Source organism: Spizellomyces punctatus (genome assembly GCF_000182565.1).
Source record: "Spizellomyces punctatus DAOM BR117 chromosome Unknown supercont1.12, whole genome shotgun sequence".
NCBI lineage: Eukaryota > Fungi > Chytridiomycota > Chytridiomycetes > Spizellomycetales > Spizellomycetaceae > Spizellomyces > Spizellomyces punctatus.
Window position 1 is genome coordinate 24,917 of NW_015971548.1, and position 18,062 is coordinate 42,978.

Sequence of the window (18,062 nt, forward strand, 5' to 3'; positions counted from 1 at the left end):
GGAGGTGGACATATTTTGTCGGTCATGGCGCAGGTCACAAATGTGTTCCAGATATTGCATTCTGCGGCCCTGAAGAGTATACTGGGTTACTTGATGGTTAGTTTTCTGGCCATCGGTTTATCGGTGAATAGAGTCGACTCAAGTTCTACTTCTATCGTTTGACTGAAGGATATCGCCATACACTGCTTTAGATTCGGGATTTTTGCAAGGGATTTCAGTTACCAACTAAAGTCGATAACATGGAAACCTGGCTATCACCCCAGCATAATGTTTGAGGATCCGAAGCCAATTGGCCCTATCGTCACTGAAAGGATATACTTACGTTTCTGCTAATTAAAAAGGATGAAACTGGCAATGGTTTACAGAATTACCTTCAGCAGCGTGATGTCGTGCTCGATCCGATCATGTACGAGTCGATGAGAATCATGTACGAGGTTTCGCCGTTCCATCAACTAGTCTCCCGGGTGCTATGGATGTAGTTGACACCGCAGAAACCGGATATATATAGCGTAGGCTGATTAAGTTTGGAAGATATTTGTGTCAAGTACTGTGGAACCGTCAGGAAATAGTCGGGGAGCTGTGCTTCAATTATAGCACTGCGAAGATGGTTTCGATGGTACATGGATTCGCGAACAGCTCCTGTAGTAAAAGCTGTGGTATTCCAGGATCGAACTGTGACGGGACACTCCGTTTCAGACGAAGATATGCCCGAACCGTCTTCACGTCGTCTGTGGGTTTTTGCAATTAGTTTTTTCTGGAGCGGCATTGATTGAGAGGAAATGTCTATTGACCCAGATCTTGAAAGGAGTCGGCCAAATGAATCAGTGGTTCTTATATTAATTACAGGCACCTTGTTTCGCTATGCGAACTCATGACGAATTGAGAGGACATCATTTAGCGTTATGCTTACCATAGTTATGAGGATTTCGGAGGCTATGTTGCCCATGATGATGGGGAAAGTGCTGATTACATTAAGGCCCATCATGATTTAGAATGAGATGAAGAGAGAGACGATAGTCCTTTCACATCAACTTACCTAAAACATGTCCAATCGACCTGAATATAGAAATTTTACCTTCATCATGCCTTTGTCTTCAGTGGGGTCAATACTTGTTGACGCCCCAACACTGCATTTACCAACCCTTCGCCGCCTCCAAAGCATATATGGCCCTATTACCTATCCCAACAAGAGATTGTCTAGTCGTTCCTGAGACTGCCCGCCTTGTACCGGGACATCGCTCCTCGGCCAGTCGCTGGCGTAAATAGACAATCTGGTTCGCTCGAGTGGCACTCAAATGTTCATGACCCGAGATGAGGCGGTCGTACTCTTAGGATAATTGGCACGCCCTCGGTTTTGGGGAATCACCAGAGTTTCTCTATTTTGGGAAATATCCAGTTTCCTTGGGTCTGGGGACTCTCCAACAACAGCTGAGGCGCTCTCCGGTAGCTCGAAGGGCCTACTTGATACCGCGAAAATCGATAGGAACGATCCGAGTACTACTGTAATTAACATATCTTACACTGTGGTTTTGAAACGAGGAGTTAACTCGACGCAGTACAATCTTTCTCCATGGCACTTAAAATCCTCATCCATCTTCGGGTGTAACTAGGCCGTTTCTAAAACTGTCCAACCATTTTGCCGATTTCAACTGGATCACACGAACGTAGTCCCCCAATCCAACGCCTTCAGGAGTCCACTTGCCCTAAACATGCTGCGTCTTCACGTTGGAAGGGGGTCTTTTACATACATATCCCCCTCAGCCCTCAACTGTTCTAAATTGTTATTGTTATGAGAAGACTCTGCATATTCTCAGCACAAGCATTGGTGGTTTAGTGGTATAATTACCGCCTGCCACGCGGTAGACCCGAGTTCGATTCTCGGCCAATGCACTGGCAGTCCCCATCGGGTACTTTTGCGAGAGAGCGCTGGCATTACTTTTTGCATGGTTGACCCAGAATTACAAACGTTCGCTCGCAAATGAAACAAACCCCCGAGGAGTAACCGCAATTCTAAAATGGCTGCAGTACATAGTGTGGAGGCGATTGAAAATGGCACTAAGACCCATTATTATCCGGATAATCCGGTTAATCATATCGCATAATCAGCACCCCCATCTATTGCTCAAAGCGGTGAGGCATGTATTGTAATGTTTTTTTTTTAAACTGCGGTGAGGCGCATGCCGAAGGTCTATAAAAGGGGACCTGCTCCCTCTTCCCTGTTTCCTCTTTATCCCTCGACTCGCAAGCATCTGCGCAATGCTCATTGCGACCCACATTGCAACCTCATAGCGACCCACACAACCTCATCGCGACTCGGTCAATCATGAGAACGCTGATGTGGTGGTGTCGAGGACCTCGACCGCCCGACAGTAACAGTGATCAGAACCAGTGGCAACCAATCGGATCCGATAACAAAAACTACTATTATGCTGCCACATTAGTTGAGCTTGGTTGGTATGTACCAATGGCATCATCTCTTTTCATATTATTCTGTCGCTGACATGCATTTTTTTGTAGTCTCCAAGCCTTGTCACTGAACATCCTCTGGCTTGTGACGCTGCCCAGTCGATTTGCTCCTGGATGCAAGAGTCTGGCTTCAATGCCATCAAGAGTTCCAGATCAAGGCCTAGTAGGTCCGGACGCGTGTGGTGGTGGGCAATTATCCGGTTAGAACCAATCGTTACGTATTGCGTGTATAATTGCCTATTAGTAGTTAGTTAACTTTTCCGAACCGGTTGTCGCCGGTTTATTCCCTGGTGTAGTAGCTAGTGCCAGTTTCTGTCACCTCTACACTAGCTATTGATGGTTGAATGGCGATCACACCAAGTTGATCATGCTCCTTCCGGCGAATTGATGCCGATACATTGTATGCATGGTGGACCAATATCATGTGGCAAAGTGCGCAGAGCAAGTGGTTGGCTTTCGACTGCTAGTCTTGTGCATTCCTCCACTTGCGCAGCGGACTTTGACGAATAAGCTGACGCAAGCAATGGCTACACGTGCTCGGTGCCCAGCCAATCATCGATTTTTCCATTCTCCCAGTATGGCGCAGTCAACTCAACGCGGCTATAAAAGTGCGTCTGGTTCGTGTCGCGTTTCTCCCCCATCTCACCAAGCGATCCGCGAAGGTCTCAACATTTACTCTAAGGTGAGGGCGGGAGAACATAGCAAGGCTTCCTTCACAGGGGGACATTCGCTGCGGTCCCGGACAGCAGTTGGACTCTATCAGTATTGTCAATTCCGACTTTGGCACTTGGGTGTCTACTGAGGGAGTTCGGCAGCCTACGGGATCTTACGGTTTGTCTTGACCTGCCAAGAGTAGTCCACCGAGCGATCACCTTCCCGGTCAATAGGTGTCTCAGGGTATCGTCGGAGTTCCCAGCTTGGGGGGGAACTTGCTGGGGCCTTGTTATGCCGGAACCGCGCAGAGTCGTCGATGAATGGGCGGATGGGTACTGCTCTGAGTGTATTGTGTTTGGGTTGTGCCAATAGTGACACCAGGTATCTATCGGGGTCTTCACTCTGTGGGGACTTGCTGGGGCTTGCGTGGCACGGGAGGCAACTTGTTGCATGGTCGCAGACGGTTCCATTTGGGATGCGTTTTTCGTGTTTCAAATGTTTGCGTGTTTTCCTCACCCTCACTTTTTTTAGCTTTCTTTTTGATAGATTCGACCACGACCACGATAACGACACGCCGAGAACAACGCGGTAAAGTCTGGTATACGGTCTTTAGTTTAGAGAAGATGTTATATGCTGTAAACAATAAAATTCCTCCAACTGTTCTAAAAACTATACTTTATCGCGGTATTTGATGTATTTGGTTGCCACGGCTTTCGCTGAATACGTACGATATTCCATAGTTTTATCTCGCTTGGTCTTTATCTATGGCTACGATGCTGATGTATAACATCGGTTGTGCTGTCTTGTCCTGTCCTCCCTTCTGTTGTCCTTAAACTGCACACCGTCTGAGTATCTACTGCGCGTATAACGACGGGTTAGGAGCCTTGCTGCGATCAGACGACAGCTGAGAGTCATTTACAAGTAACGACATCACTCGCGGAAAAGGGACAATCGCTTCTCAACTCGTTTTGCGCATTGCACATCCACTCTGTTCCCACATTTGCATTGAGTGCCTTTGACTTGCGGGTAGGGTGGCTGGGGGGAGAGCATTAGTGTAGCGTCTTGGCCGTGCATTCTCGAGCGAGATACTCGCTGCCATTCTGCCTTGCTTCGGTGCCTAGTGCATGCACCTCCACCGACAGGGATGCTACGTCCTGCACCCGTGCTTCCCTCTGTTACCGCGTTTATGTGAGTTAAGGGCACGCCCTATCTACATAAGGCATGAATACCACTGAAAATGACACTGATACGAGGAGTTAACTCGACGCACTACAATTATATATTATTTAACCATTTGCAATGCCATCAGAAATGCCATAAGTACTTTTTATGAAGAAGACGTATTTGTTTACAAGAACTCGTTTACACTAAGTCTAACGAATCCATATGCGACGATGCCTCGCCCTGTTGTGTGTGTCGTGTGTTGCGACGATAGGACGAGGTGCGGCAGGCCTGCGACGAAAGGTATCTTTCGTACTCGCCGAACAGGATTGCGAATCCAAGTTTCGTAACGATTTGCACTGGGGGGAAGGGGGTGCGACGAGGAAGTTAATGGGTTCCGCCTCTTGCGTGTACATAAAGTTCCAAGCTGGTTAACTCGTTCTCGGGTAAAAAGTTCCATCATTGTGGCAAGCGCTTCGGGGACCAGAACCGACAATGGGCAAGAGACTTTTCCCGACATCCACTGGAATCGTTGTTAAGCCCGCTACCGTTGATCAACACCCCATTTCAATGGTCCAATAGTGACCAAATCGTGTGGGGAATGGTTCTTGGCCGTATCGTCTTTGAATGGGGTCATCAAACAGGCCAATTAGTTCCACCTCGTGCGATGGGGCTCCTTTATCGCACTGCTGCGGTCCCAGGAGGGAGATTGGTCGGAAGGCGTCGCTTCGCAGATACCAACGTATTGTTTCTCGACGGATCCGGACCACAACAGGGTCCACAACCTCTCATCTTACCCCTCCTACTTTGACCGTACATATTGCTCTGCAACCCACAGGCTTGCTCGTCACGCTCATTGAGATGGCTAAGGAAGTTGGTCCCGACTGGTGCCCCATGCGCTCCTCCCGTCACATGCAAATACCCACGCATAGCCGGTCCAGTATTGCGCCCTGCTGCAGCCAACTTTTCCTCGATCTCGGGCAGGAGTTCCATCATGCTTGCAAGGGCCTCGTACACTTGGACTGCGACTGTGTTGTATTGTTGGACGTGGCGTTCGACCGCCATACGGGCGGCCCCGAGATTGGTCCTGGCTAAGGTTCGACTGGCTTCCCGCGCGACGCTCGTTGATGCGACTAGTTTGACTTATCGTAGAACCGGAATATCTCCTCCGGGGATCGGGAAATACGTTGAGACCCATTTGCTTCCGCAATCTCGCCAAGTCGACCCTCTACAAACTCAAAGGTCTTGCCACTCGCATAAGAGTCCGGTGCGATTTCTTGTAAGGGAGGCCATAACTCCCAGTGCAAAATTTAGGCCGTTCCACCACCATACGGACAGCGCCGAGATTCGCCTTCGCCATCGTCCGAGTAGCTTCTCGCGCAATGTTGGTGAGTGCTACCCGCTTCATCTCTCGCAACACCAGTAAATCGCCTCCCGGGATAGGACGGAACATGGATAGCCACACAGGTTTGGATGTGCCATTTCACCGCCATACGTGCGGCGCCGAGCGCGAGCGTACACGCGAAGAGTTGGACAAGCTCGTTCGTCCCCGCTGCGCGAATTCCATTGTTTCCTACAATCTTCAGTTACTTCAAACTACGGTTCTTCTGCTGTCGCCGTCGTTTAGTCTATTTGTAGTTACTTCACTGCGATTCTTTCCTTGCAGACAAGCACCCTGCGTGATCTCCGGGCGCCACGACTAATCTCTTTCACGACAAGTGGTGCTCCCTTCCCTGTCCGCTCGCCGCCGCGAGCGTGAGGTCGTGCATCGACAAATGTCGCCGTTCGTGCCATGACTGTGTGGGTGTGCGGGTGTGACGTAAGTTGGTTTATTCACCCCTTACACTTTTGAAGGAATCAACGAATTCGATCTTGGTCGACCTCTACCAGCTGCCGAAAATGCCGTCTGGTAGCAACTTGACGTATGCGTGTGTCGTGCGTGTGTCGGTATGTTCGAAGAGGACGGCACAAAGGAGTCAATCAGTTGGACTCTCAAATAGTGTTGATCACACTCTTGTATGGCATCTGGGCCGCGGTGTGCCTCGCTTACTTTGCCCGCACATGTTGTTCTCCAGGCCGCACGTTACTTTGCCCGTACATGTTGTTCTCCAGGCCGCACGTCTGCTCGTCTTTTTCGTCAATATGACTGAGGAAGTTCGTCCCGACCGGCGCCCCTGTCGCTACTCCCGTAGTATTCAAGTGTCCGCGCATAACCGGACCAGTGTTCCGTCCCGACGCCGCCAACTTCCGTTCGACCACAATGTTATACACATAGAAAGCGAGGGCCTTGATGTCGTCGTTGGGCCAGGCGTAGGGTCCAGCAAGTGTCCTTGCCGCCTCTCGAGAGACGTCCGCCGATGCTACCCGTTTTATTCCTCAAAGAATCGGTAAGTCACGTCCAGAAACGGAGGGAACCATTGACACCCAAGGCTTGGCCGTAAAATATTTCCGGGAGCCGGTAACTACCGACACAGAATCTCCTGTCGAAAGCTTTGTATGCATCGTATGTCGTCTAGTGGATAATCACTCGAAAGGGTGTTGTCCCGTCGGTTCGGGGCTGCTGTCCCACAAGGCATTGCATAGCATCCGGGTTCGGTCAACTTCCTGTGAATGACGACGCCGGTGGCCTAGATGCCGAAAATACCAAAGGGTTTGAGAATGCGCATTTGAGGTCAATAGCATTTAGAGTACCATCCATACCTTACCGCAATCAACGTCTCTCTTGAAGAACCCAAAAAGGAATTTAAAACTGATAAACCAGAAAAGAATCGATACGGTTTCGCGGATGCCAGGTGAAAGTCCGACTCGACCGTAGACAGAAATTGGGAGGAAGATAAAACGCGACGCAGGCAAATCAAACTGAATCCGGGATACACAGATCATCGTCTTGAAGCCGATCGGTTGCATACTGGCCAAAGCTTCGTACACTTGAGCTGGAACGGTATTGTATCGGTGAAAGTGTCGTTGGGCCGCTAGATGCTGAATCCGGGATACACAGATCATCGTCTTCAAGCCGATCGGTTGCATACTGGCCAAAGCTTCGTACACTTGAGCTGGAATGGTATTGTATCGGTGAAAGTGTCGTTGGGCCGCTAGATGTCTAGGTATTCAGCTCCCCGAAGACGAATTATACGCACTGCCCAACAGACTCTCAAACCCCGATATTAGTTGCGGTGGGTAATGGGTACCGTTCACTTTGCTCGCAGGTAGGTGAGCAGTTCATCGGTGACTTTGAAGGGTTCGTCTAAATCAACCGAGGCGAGGAGGGGCACATTCGACGACAGGGCGAGCGGCGGCAGGCGAGGGGGGAGGCTTGGGTGGAAGAATGTTTCTTCTTCGGCGAGCTTGTTTCGAATCCAAGTTTTTGATGCGACTGGCCATGTGTGTGTGTTTTGTGCGTGAGGGTGTGGGATCGGGTGGTCGAAACGGCTGGCCATGTTTGTGCGGTTGGAGTCGATGTGCGTGTTCTCCGGTATAGTTTGACTGTCGGGAGAGGACGGCAGAAAAGAGTCAAACAGTTGGGCTTTTCGAATGGCGTTGACCAAGCTCTGTATGGCATCCGGGTTAATGGTGTATTGTGTGTTGCGTGTGTCGGTGTGCTGTGTGTAGTGTGCTGGAAGAGGACTTTTGATCTGATCAATGGACAGGGTATCGATTTCCTCTGCCAAAGCGCGCTCATCCACACCATTCGCAGCTCTATTCTTCTTCTTACCCTTCTTTTTCCACTTGTCCGTCTTGGAATTCCAAAACTCATGAAAGCTTCTTAATGCAATAGCATGCTTCCTTGATGGTATTTTCGAATGATGGTTTTTACGAATGGTGTTGATCCAGCTTTGTATGGCGTCCGGGCCGTGGTGTGATCTTGCAAGTGTCCTTGCCGCCTCTTGAGAAACGTCGGCCGATGCTACCCATTCCCAGTCGTCTTCGTCTGTATTGACGCATCCCTCGCGAGCCAACCTTGTTGACGACCTACCAAATGGACAGAAGCAAAATGATCAGTCACTAGCAACGGTAGACCCGTCTCTTGTCCATCCAGCCGAATCCTCGCAAGACCAAGTATTCCCAACGACCACCAATCACTGTGATTGGTATAGCCAAGAGTCGACCTAATGAACCCAGTAAAGCAGCAAACGACACGGGATGGGCCGGCGGCAGCGAGTGTATCCCTGTCTCCTACTCCAAAGGCCACTCATCCGCCGAGCAGAGAACCAGCTCAACAATCATCCGTCATTAGTATTGGACTTACCAGAAACGGAACATTGACACAGACTCCTTGTTGTATGCATCGCATGTCGCCCAGTGGATAATAACTCGAAAAGGTGTTTCCCGTCAGTTCGCTGTCCCACAATTGATGGCAATTGTATCCGGGTTCGATTAACTTCCTGTAAATGAGACGACGGTGGCCTAGATGCCGAAAATACCAAAGGGGGTGAGAATGCGCACTTCAGATCAAAAGAATTTGAAGTAACATTCATACCGGTTTGCCGTTAACTGCCGCTGCCAAATGCTCTCTCAAGGGCTTTGACCTGTTCGTGGGCGGACCAGTGTATGATCTCGAAGTGTTACTCCATCTCTGCACGGTTGTCCAACGAGTCTGAATTGCTACCGTCGCCCAAATACTGAAAATACCATGTGGAGATGAGAATGTGCATTTGGTGTCAAAAGCATTTGAAGCACTATTCATACCTTACGTTGATCAGCTCGAAAAAGAGTTGTTCCGGTCGTGGGCGGGTTGTCCAACGAAGCTCCAAACTGCGTCCGGATCCATTAACCCTTGTTGATGACTATGGCGGTCCGAATTCTGAAAATTCAACATGGGGATGAGAATGTGCATATAATATCAAAAGCATTTGAAGTCACTTTCATACCGGACAGCGATTAACTCGCCATGGTGTGCAGCAACATCATCGGAAGGTGCACCCGTACAGGTACACTGAGCTCGCAGCAGCACGTCTAGAGCAGGGTTCCTAGCTGAGTGTAGCTGTACGAGGTAAACCTTCGGATTGTGCTGAGGGGAGTGGTCACGAATGATTCAAGAATGTATCTGGTTGAGGACGAAACATTATACAGGTTCAGAATGAGGAGAAATGCGTATGATATATCGTGGGAAGGCGGATGCTTGTATGGTTCAGATGAGGGGGAATGTGGACAGAAGTGCTACCTTTATAGAAAAAACGGTCGCTGCGCCCAGCACCGGAAAGTTGTGTGAAATCAGCGTCAAGTTGACGGAACTTTGCGGAGATGGGGAGACGTTCCTACCCACTCCAATTGCCCTGACACTGCCCACCTGTCCGCTGCACACATGTCGGCAATGTCATTTTGCCAAATCAAATCAATGACGGGACCATGTGAAGATTCGACAGACGTTTTTACCGTCGAAATTGCAGTGACGCTAAAAGTGTCAAGCTGTCAGTTGGGAAAAATGAAGTGTGGGCTGCATGTCCAAAATATACTGAAAGCATCAAATGACGCTGAGGCGTAAGCCTTTCAGGTAGATGATTTACCTGCCAACGATTCCCTTGATATTCAAGATGATGGGCAGTGCAGCGACATATGCCAGCTGATTGCACTGTCTCCCCTCCATGCGATGGGAACAACTGGGAATGTGGGGGTGGCAAGAACGTTGTCCGCATGCAGAACGACTAAACGTTTGACACAGACTATTGCTATGTGTGATATTTCCATTCAAGATACATAGATGCTCTTAGCATTAAATCTGTTTTTAAAGTTTTTGTCAATTGTTCTTCACTCTGTTCATCACTAAATAAAAACAATGTTTATTCCTATTTACAAACTATTTACCTTTCTTGGTACTCACTGATTTAAACCCTTTTTACATGTGCTAAGACTATATTACGCATGAAATGGACTGCGAGATACAATAGCTGGAACACTTGCGGTTTGTCCATTTCTGTCAATAAGATGGGAGGTTTTGTTCATATTGTTGACTGGATCGCGTGTATTCTTGTCATTTTCCCTAAAAAAAGCAGCAGCAGCAACACAGAGCAGGTCGCGAGAGAGCAAACGGTAGCGACAGCACCTGGACAAATAAGAACCAGAATCAGGCTCACCCGTTTCCCAAAACGGCCGCTAAACGTCTTTCTTCGTGCCAGCGAAATTGACATTTCGACCTAGCTCGTTTTTCGCTAGCTTTGATTCTTAACTGTGTCATGAAACTACTTGATTCATTGGACCTTCATGAATTCATGCATGCTGATATTGCAAACATTGGGACGAAAGCCGCTTTTGCCAAAGAATATGCACTTCGCCTGATAAAATGCGAAATAGCAGGTCTATTCACTCATAGGGCAGTAGCACCAACAGTAAATCCTATGCATAGAAGAGCGTTTTAGATATATGTGTTCCTAAGCGCTCGGTTGTCATAATTATATTAATGCCAAACATGCGATGCAGACTAGGACCCGAACGCTAATCCGCACACGACCCCAAACTGCTACACTCACTACCAAACCTCCGATGCAGACTAGGACCCGAACGCTGACCCTAATCTAAACCCGAACGCTAATACTAACACGAAGTTGGTCGAGGTTCAGACATCCATGGTTTAGCACGGAAGAAGCGTTCAGAGCGGCCATACTTGTTGACAGCAAAGTGGCTGTAAGCTCGTCGGTAATGGTCAGGGCTGGTCCAATGAATCACGACGCGGAAGGGTATCTTGCCGGAATCCCGTAGTTGTCCGTGGAGACTTTGTACGGCGTCTGCGCCGATAAGGTGCTGGTGGATCGCAACTGTCGCCCAGATCCTAAAAATACCACGCAGAGTTGAGAGAAAGAACATTTGATGTCAACAGAATTTGAACTCACATTCATACCGGACAGCTATGATCTCCGGCGCCGGTTGACGGTAAAGTTTCAGGTCGCGGAGGTGTTCGCGTTTAGGTTAAGGTCAGCGTTCGGGTCCTAGTCTGCATCGGAGGTTTGGTAGTGAGTGTAGCAGTTTGGGGTCGTGTGCACATTAGCGTTCGGGTTTACGTTCGGGCCCGGGAGGAGGGGGGCGGGCGGTGTCAAAGGGGGCGGACGGCGATATGGGTGTTGTGCGAGTGATGGGTGTGGTGTGTTGTGGGATGGTCGAAAAGGCTGGCCATGTTTGTGCGGTTGGTGTGGGTGTGGGTGTCTCTGTAGTATGGTTTGTGTGTGTCGGGACAGGACGGCAGAAAAGAGTCAAACAAGTTGGGCTTTTCGAATGGTGTTGATCAAGCTCTCTATGGCATCCGGGTTAACGACAGAGGTGCTGGTTTTCATAGAAAAAACGGTCGCTGAGCCCATGACCGGAGGGTTCTGTTGCAGACAGCGTCCATTCCCCACGTCCAAATTGCACTGAGACTGCCGATCTGTCGCTGCACATATGATTTGCAAACAGTTGATGCCTGCGGATGAACGGATGAAAAAGCCTCTTGCCAGAGCGTCATTTGACAAATGAAATCGAGGGCGGAGCCCATGTGTGGAGATTTGGGGGGAAGACGTTTTCCCTCAACGTCCAAAATGGCACTGAGACCGTAAAACAAGTCGTCGGGTGGGAACTGAAAGCCGCGTTGTTGCGACCAAACGCATCAAATTGAGGCTTAAAGTCTGTGAAGAACGTTCTCAATCTCCACATGTCATTGCATGAAATGACACCAAGGCTTGCACACCTTGTCCCTATCGATATTTGCATCATGCACTGCTGTGTAATTCCCTTGATACTTCAGGACAATGAAACCTACCAGCTGATTGCAATGCCCACTTTGCACTGCCCACCCCGTAGAATTCCGATGCGATGGAACAAACGTGGGCATGTGCAAAAAACCGTCGCTCCCATGCGGACAGCCAAGAGCAAAAAAGTTTGATTTCCCACAAACGGATGGGGGATACGTTACATGGAGCCGTTTACTTTGGCAGCTCCCCTATTAACCAGAAAAGTAAAAAGAGTAAAAGCGCTGCCAAAGAAAAAAAGAAAGAGAAAAGCCGCTTTATACGGAGGGAATTCTGGTATAAAAAGAGAAGGATAACAAGAGTCGCGAGAGCAAGAGCAGCAGCAGCAGGTGGAACAAACACAAAGTCGTAAAGTCCCTGCCCGAGTGACCTACGGTGGGCTGACTGCCAACTTTGTGAACGACCTTTTTGTGAGCACACGAGAGAAAATACCTCATTGATATATGGCATCATTTTCTCTACTGTACTCACAAATGTCTCGTTCAACAAGGTTGGCAACCGATTCTAGGGTCACACGGTTAGACTTGCTAATATTTAACCCATGTCCAACACCCGTCAGAACTGTCAAAACAATTGATGTATTTGTCTTACAAGAAGATAGATATTGTTAACAAGTCCAACTCGGATATCAGTCGTTTTGACAGTTCTGACGGGTGTCGGACATGGGTTTAAGATTATGTAATGATCGTGACTCATTTCACGTTACCAACTGGTTGAGAGTCCTCGTATTTGGACAACGTCTAACCTGTGTGGGCGTGGGCGATACTCTAGGAGAATGCTTGTTATCTTCTTACGTTCCTAGGCGGTCCATTCACTCGATACCTGGATCCGTCTGAAGAAACATTGGAATGGAGAAGGCTGAGAGGGAAAGGATTGATGGGGAGAAACCAAAGGAGACGGGCGGAAAATGGAAAGGAAGGGAAATGCGACAACATACGAAATGTCGAATAATTGCTTCCAATCCGCACGCTTCCGTTTCGCACATTATGGCATTAACCACTATAACAGTCCCATCTCATCCGCTTCAAAAAGCGCCCCAAGGCAAAACCAAAAAGAGGAAGCCCATTTCGCTCGAATACATCGTTTCGTGCCGACGGTCGAAACAGAATGCTAAATCCTCGACCTATTGTGTCCAGTGACTCTCTTTTCGGTGCATCTTTTTGCATACAGTAATAGTTAAGAACCACGATCAATTTGCCAATATACCACACACAAAATGTAACGAAACGAATCGTAGGTCCTGCGAAAATGCTTGTATTTTTCGCTGAAAGAGGTAATAGCATGCGGTTTTGTCGTGTTTTTACATATCTCATCGTTTTCCAGTACCTCCAGTGTAATTACCCCAAGTTTTGGTCGCAACATTTGCTCATGATAGATAAGATCTCTGCAAGTGGATGCATATCAAAATCTTGCAAGTTTCCAATCACGTTTTGATAATGTATCAACTATATACCATTGTATCTATCTGTGTAGTTTCTTTGTATATTGCCCAAAAATACAGAAGGGGGGGAAAAATACAAGTAACGAGTCACTCCAGCCTTGAAACAATGAAGGGTATATTTCCACTAACATTTCCTTTTCCATCAAGCATTTCGTTATTGGCAATTGGCACAAAGCTATCACACCAGGACGAGTCAGCTATGACAAGAAAACATCCTACTTTCACGGTTCATGGCCGAGTCCGCTATAAATTCTTTTAGGTACGCACTCGGGCCCCCCAGGATTTCTTAAGATTTATCAAGCGTCCCACTTTGCCATCATCTCCGGTACATCATGAAATCGACATCCCTTCGGTCGCTCTGCGACGACAATGTTCGACACGAGGTGAGAGGTGACACGTTGCTAGGCAACATTTATGAACATCGGAATTTCGGAATGGGATTTGATTGGCTGTCTGACACGTCATCATTCAACGCGGTTATAAAAGGGAGCCCACCACGCGTTTTCCCTCACACTCTACTTCTCCCTTCCACTTCAACGACCAACACCGACCGTCACCGGGACGGACTTCTTCTCTAGGTGGGTGGGGGACAACCATGGTTGCTGGATCGGGCTGCAATTTTGAAGTCCTGCTGGGGCTGCAGCATGTTATTTCTTGGGCTTCCCACGGTATCTGATTCGGGCCTTGAGCTGCTGGGGCTGTGGTCGGTCGGAGGTGGCATGTTGTGGTATCTGTCGGGGATGGATGGTTGTAGGCAGCCTGCTGGGGCTGCAGCATATTATCTTCTTGGGCTTCCCACGGTATCTGATTCGGGCCTTGAGCTGCTGGGGCTGTGGTCGGTCAGGGGATAGCATGTTGTGGTATCTGTCGGGGTGTGATTCATGGGTTGGGATCAGCTTGCAATTTTGAAGTCCTGCTGGGGCTGCAGCATGTTACTTCTTTGGGCTTCCCACGGTATCTGATTCGGGCCTTGAGCTGCTGGGGCTGTGGTCGGTCGGAGGTAGCATGTTGTGGTATCTGTCGGGGATGGATGGTTGTAGGCAGCCTGCTGGGGCTGCAGCATGTTATCTTCTTGGGCTTCCCACGGTATCTGATTCGGGCCTTGAGCTGCTGGGGCTGTGGTCGGTCAGGGGATAGCATGTTGTGGTATCTGTCGGGGTGATCTTGGCCCTGCCGGGTCGGCAAGTCTACTTGTGGCATCGGTGTATCATGGTCTTTATGGCGCAAGCTAACCCCTGCCCGCATTCCTTTAGGTATCCTTTTCTCAAGGAGCGCGCGACTTCGACTATTCGGCCGACAGGATTTAGTTCAGCTTTTGGGGCGCGGACTTTGTACAATAGGCCTTGTAAAATATGCATGACTATGAATATATTGATCCCTGTGTATGAGATATTCGCTTTGTATTTTATTCTCATTTCCCGACACTTTAGTCCTATGGGGCGTCCACCAGCAAGCCAACATACATCTGGGATGCGTGTAATCACCGGAGGTTAATGCAAAATGGAGCATTTCGCCATAAATTCCACTGTGTTGGAGAACGGACGGCTGGCTCGGAATGTGCGCGCGAGAGCACTGGGAGATACTACGCATCCGACGTACGAAAGTTTCTGTCAATAAACGTAAAGCATTGTCCATTTGCATGCATGCTAGAAGAGAATGCAGGTCAAAGAGAATGCCAAGAGGTGAAAGCGCTGTTTGTTTGGGATGGCATTCTGCGAAGCCGTTATCAGCCGACAATGAGAGAAGCATCTGGACAATTCCTTTGCAAGAGGACGCCCACTCGTTCAAATCCCCCCTCGTGGCAAAAATCGTCTCCACCACTGTGGGCGGCACCAGCAGGACCTTCTTGTAGACAGCATCAGTCGTTTTGACAGTTCTGACGCATTTTGCGCTACCAACTGGTTGCGAGTCCATCCACGTCCTCCCATGTAGATTTGGAGAACGTCTAACCTGTATGGGGGTAGGCGATACTCTAAGAGAATGCTTGTCATTTTCTTACGCTTAGGATAAAACGGTCCATTCACAATATACCTGGATCCCACTGAAGAGACATTGGAATAGACAGGCTGAGAGGGAAAGGATTCGTCAGGAGAAAGCAAGGGAGACGGGCGGAATGGAAGGGAAGAGATATGAGGACAAGATACGAAATGTTGAATAAGAGACAGGAAGATGCGGGATGGAGATTAGTACAATATCACTCGTGGCAGCAATGTCGCAAATGGCGGTCTTTGCATGCAGTATATTCGGGTCATTCATGTTTCATTCATAAATTTGGATTATCCATCTATACTCTCGTCGTATATGTTTGAAAGGATCCGCTTGCCAGAGAGATTATAGGTAACATAATGAAGATATGTATGATGGATCAAATACGATTGTATCGCTCACTTGGGCTGCATTGGCATCAGGTGAATCGAACACACGGAGCATATCGAGCAAGTATACTACAGAACTGTACAAAGTGTTAGCCCCATGGTGGCAACGTTTCTCCAACACCTTATCTGATCGGCCCGAAATGGTAGCAAGTCAATTCCCGACCCACAGGCTTAAACCTCAGCGTCGTTTTCATGAGGTGGCAGTTTCAGTGCAATTTGGACATGGGAACGTCTCCCCAATCTCCATAGGTTCCGCACTCTCTGCAATGCAAGATGGCCGTACATCCGGAGGTATCATTCTTTTGCCTGCATGTGCGCAGCCTGTGCCATACCTGCAAAACGCCCCCCGCCCAGTTTACTTTTGCTATTGGAAACTGGATGGCTCACGCCTTCAATGTCAAATGTCGCAAAGGGCGAACGCCAGTTTATTTTTGTTATTTGCCTATGCCGCCGTTATGCCATATGAAGCTTCGCAGCTATAAAAGGGGAGCAGTGTCCCAACGCAGCAGCGACCCATCACCACAACGGCAGCAACGACACATCACAGCAGCATGCCTTGTAACGCCCAAGTGGGCCTGCGTCCGCCATACGTCTTCCAAAGATCGATACTTTCGAACTGGATGGCCCTTTACCAACGATCCCATATGGCCACAACTGCTGCAAGTGATTGCCGGCTCACTGGATGGGCACACGCTCATCGATACCTTGCACCTGCAAGGTTACGGATATTTCGTGTCTGATAGACATTGCCCGACTCGACCAAGGATGTCACAGCGGTTGGAATCCAATGCATGCGGAGTTCCAATAGACAATGCAGTACCCGCATTGCTTCACCGAGGTAACTGCAGATATGCATCCACTTTTCTGACACGGCTTCTGTTGAATCACGGACTTGTCTTGGCGCCATTCTTTGCATCCATCGTGGAACGGCGACTATACGGTCAAGTAGCGGCATTTTTTACGATTCCATGGGTCAGCCCTACAACGTCGATAGCGTTACCGACGGCAATTGGACCGCAGCTGATGCGAAATACATCCGCATTTACCAGAATCGTCGATCAGCTACCAGCGAATTCCGAGAGCGAATTCGACGGCATCGTCTTTCATCCGCGCGATTTGAACGGGATAGGCTGCTTAGACTGGAAAATGCATACAGAGGTTAGCGGGGAATCCGTAACTAGACATCTTCGATAAAGCGGACGGTGCTGTGAGTGCTTCGGACCATAGGACGTGTCATAGGAAGCTTGGATAATGCGCGATAAAGACCACCAGTACTTGGCGCATTTACCCAGATCTAGATAATCGCCGGTCGATGAAGGATCTTTCTTGCTGATATTATCCGCGCTTTCTTTGGACGTGTTTGATATCATTGATACGCGACGGGAGATGGCGGACAGTAAATCCTCACTTCGGTTCAACATTTCACACTCCATCAAGATAGTTTCCAATAAAATATTATATGAGTAACTGTGATTTAATGGTAGTAGTTATAAGATTTATTTTCTACTATTCGGAATTCACATAGTACAGTAATACCAATATAGTAGTTAGAGAATATCTAACTTATACTGTAAGTTTGACCGTACACATTTAGTCCGAGGGGTAGGCAATCCCAGTGATGATGCCCTACAAGTAGACAGGATTTCCCCCAGGTCACCCAGGTCAGAGAGCGGGACACATCACCAATGATACCTGTTTCTGAATCCAGCGCTATTTTTGAGGGTACGACTTGGACAAGCCAGGTTGTCCCAACATGCTGACTAGTTCTTGGCTTGTGTTCAACTGATCATTGCATTCCATCAACGCCTTCCCGTCTTCTTTTCGTCATTCGTCAAACATGGATATCGGTCAATTATGGGAGATGTCGATCGAGTCGCGACTATGATGTTGCTAGGCAACCAATACGGAACATCGGAAATCGGAAGTCGGAAAGTATCGGCACGTAATGGAATCTGATTGGCTGACAGACACGTGATGTTTTTTTTCACGACTATATAAGGAGACCCCCGCGCGTTCTCCCCATCAATGTACTTCTCCCCTCCACCACACCAACAACGACCGTCGCCGGGACGGACTTCTTCTCAGGTGGGTGGGGGACAACCATGGTTGCTGGATCGGGCTGCAATTTTGAAGTCCTGCTGCGGCTGCAGCACGTTATCTCCATTGGCCTGCCACGGCATCTCCGGGCTCTTGAGCTGTTGGGGCTGTTTGAGTTGTCGCGGCTGTGGGTGGTCTGGGGGTAGCGCGTTGCGG

General features: G+C 48.8%; 3 protein-coding genes and 1 non-coding gene across 5 annotated transcripts; 2 read left to right on the forward strand and 2 right to left on the reverse strand.

Moving 5' to 3' along the window:
• The first annotated feature begins 1,819 nt into the window (after positions 1-1,819).
• SPPG_10148 lies at positions 1,820-1,890 on the forward strand. Its single transcript has one exon. It is a non-coding gene; the product is annotated as a tRNA-Gly (tRNA).
• A 432-nt stretch (positions 1,891-2,322) lies between these two features.
• SPPG_09368 lies at positions 2,323-3,807 on the forward strand. 2 transcript variants are annotated; one of them, XM_016757528.1, is made up of 3 exons: positions 2,323-2,454; positions 2,518-3,501; positions 3,652-3,807. In XM_016757528.1, exon 2 carries the CDS (start codon positions 2,873-2,875, stop codon positions 3,266-3,268), a length of 396 nt encoding a protein of 131 aa, XP_016606041.1. In that variant the 5' UTR covers positions 2,323-2,454; positions 2,518-2,872; the 3' UTR covers positions 3,269-3,501; positions 3,652-3,807. The 2 variants fall into 2 exon arrangements, with proteins under 2 accessions (XP_016606041.1, XP_016606042.1); XM_016757527.1 differs by having other exon boundaries at positions 2,518-3,807.
• A 566-nt stretch (positions 3,808-4,373) lies between these two features.
• On the reverse strand, positions 4,374-8,541 carry SPPG_09369 (uncharacterized protein; the record flags this gene model as incomplete). The annotated part of the gene is made up of 4 exons (XM_016757529.1): positions 4,374-6,908; positions 6,982-7,381; positions 7,477-8,250; positions 8,528-8,541. The coding sequence occupies 4 exons, from the start codon at positions 8,539-8,541 to the stop codon at positions 6,744-6,746; spliced, it is 1,353 nt and encodes a 450-aa protein (XP_016606043.1). The 3' UTR covers positions 4,374-6,743.
• A 7,764-nt stretch (positions 8,542-16,305) lies between these two features.
• On the reverse strand, positions 16,306-17,685 carry SPPG_09370 (uncharacterized protein). Its single transcript, XM_016757530.1, has 2 exons — positions 16,856-17,685; positions 16,306-16,788 (listed from the first exon to the last, which is right to left on the reverse strand). The coding sequence occupies exon 1, from the start codon at positions 17,240-17,242 to the stop codon at positions 16,913-16,915; it is 330 nt and encodes a 109-aa protein (XP_016606044.1). The 5' UTR covers positions 17,243-17,685; the 3' UTR covers positions 16,306-16,788; positions 16,856-16,912.
• Positions 17,686-18,062: the final 377 nt, after the last annotated feature.

Bases quoted from the DNA above. Each gene is read 5' to 3' on its own strand.
- SPPG_09370 (XM_016757530.1), bottom strand. From the start codon at position 17,242: ATGGAGTGTGAAATGTTGAACCGAAGTGAGGATTTACTGTCCGCCATC.
- SPPG_09368 (XM_016757527.1), top strand. From the start codon at position 2,873: ATGGTGGACCAATATCATGTGGCAAAGTGCGCAGAGCAAGTGGTTGGC.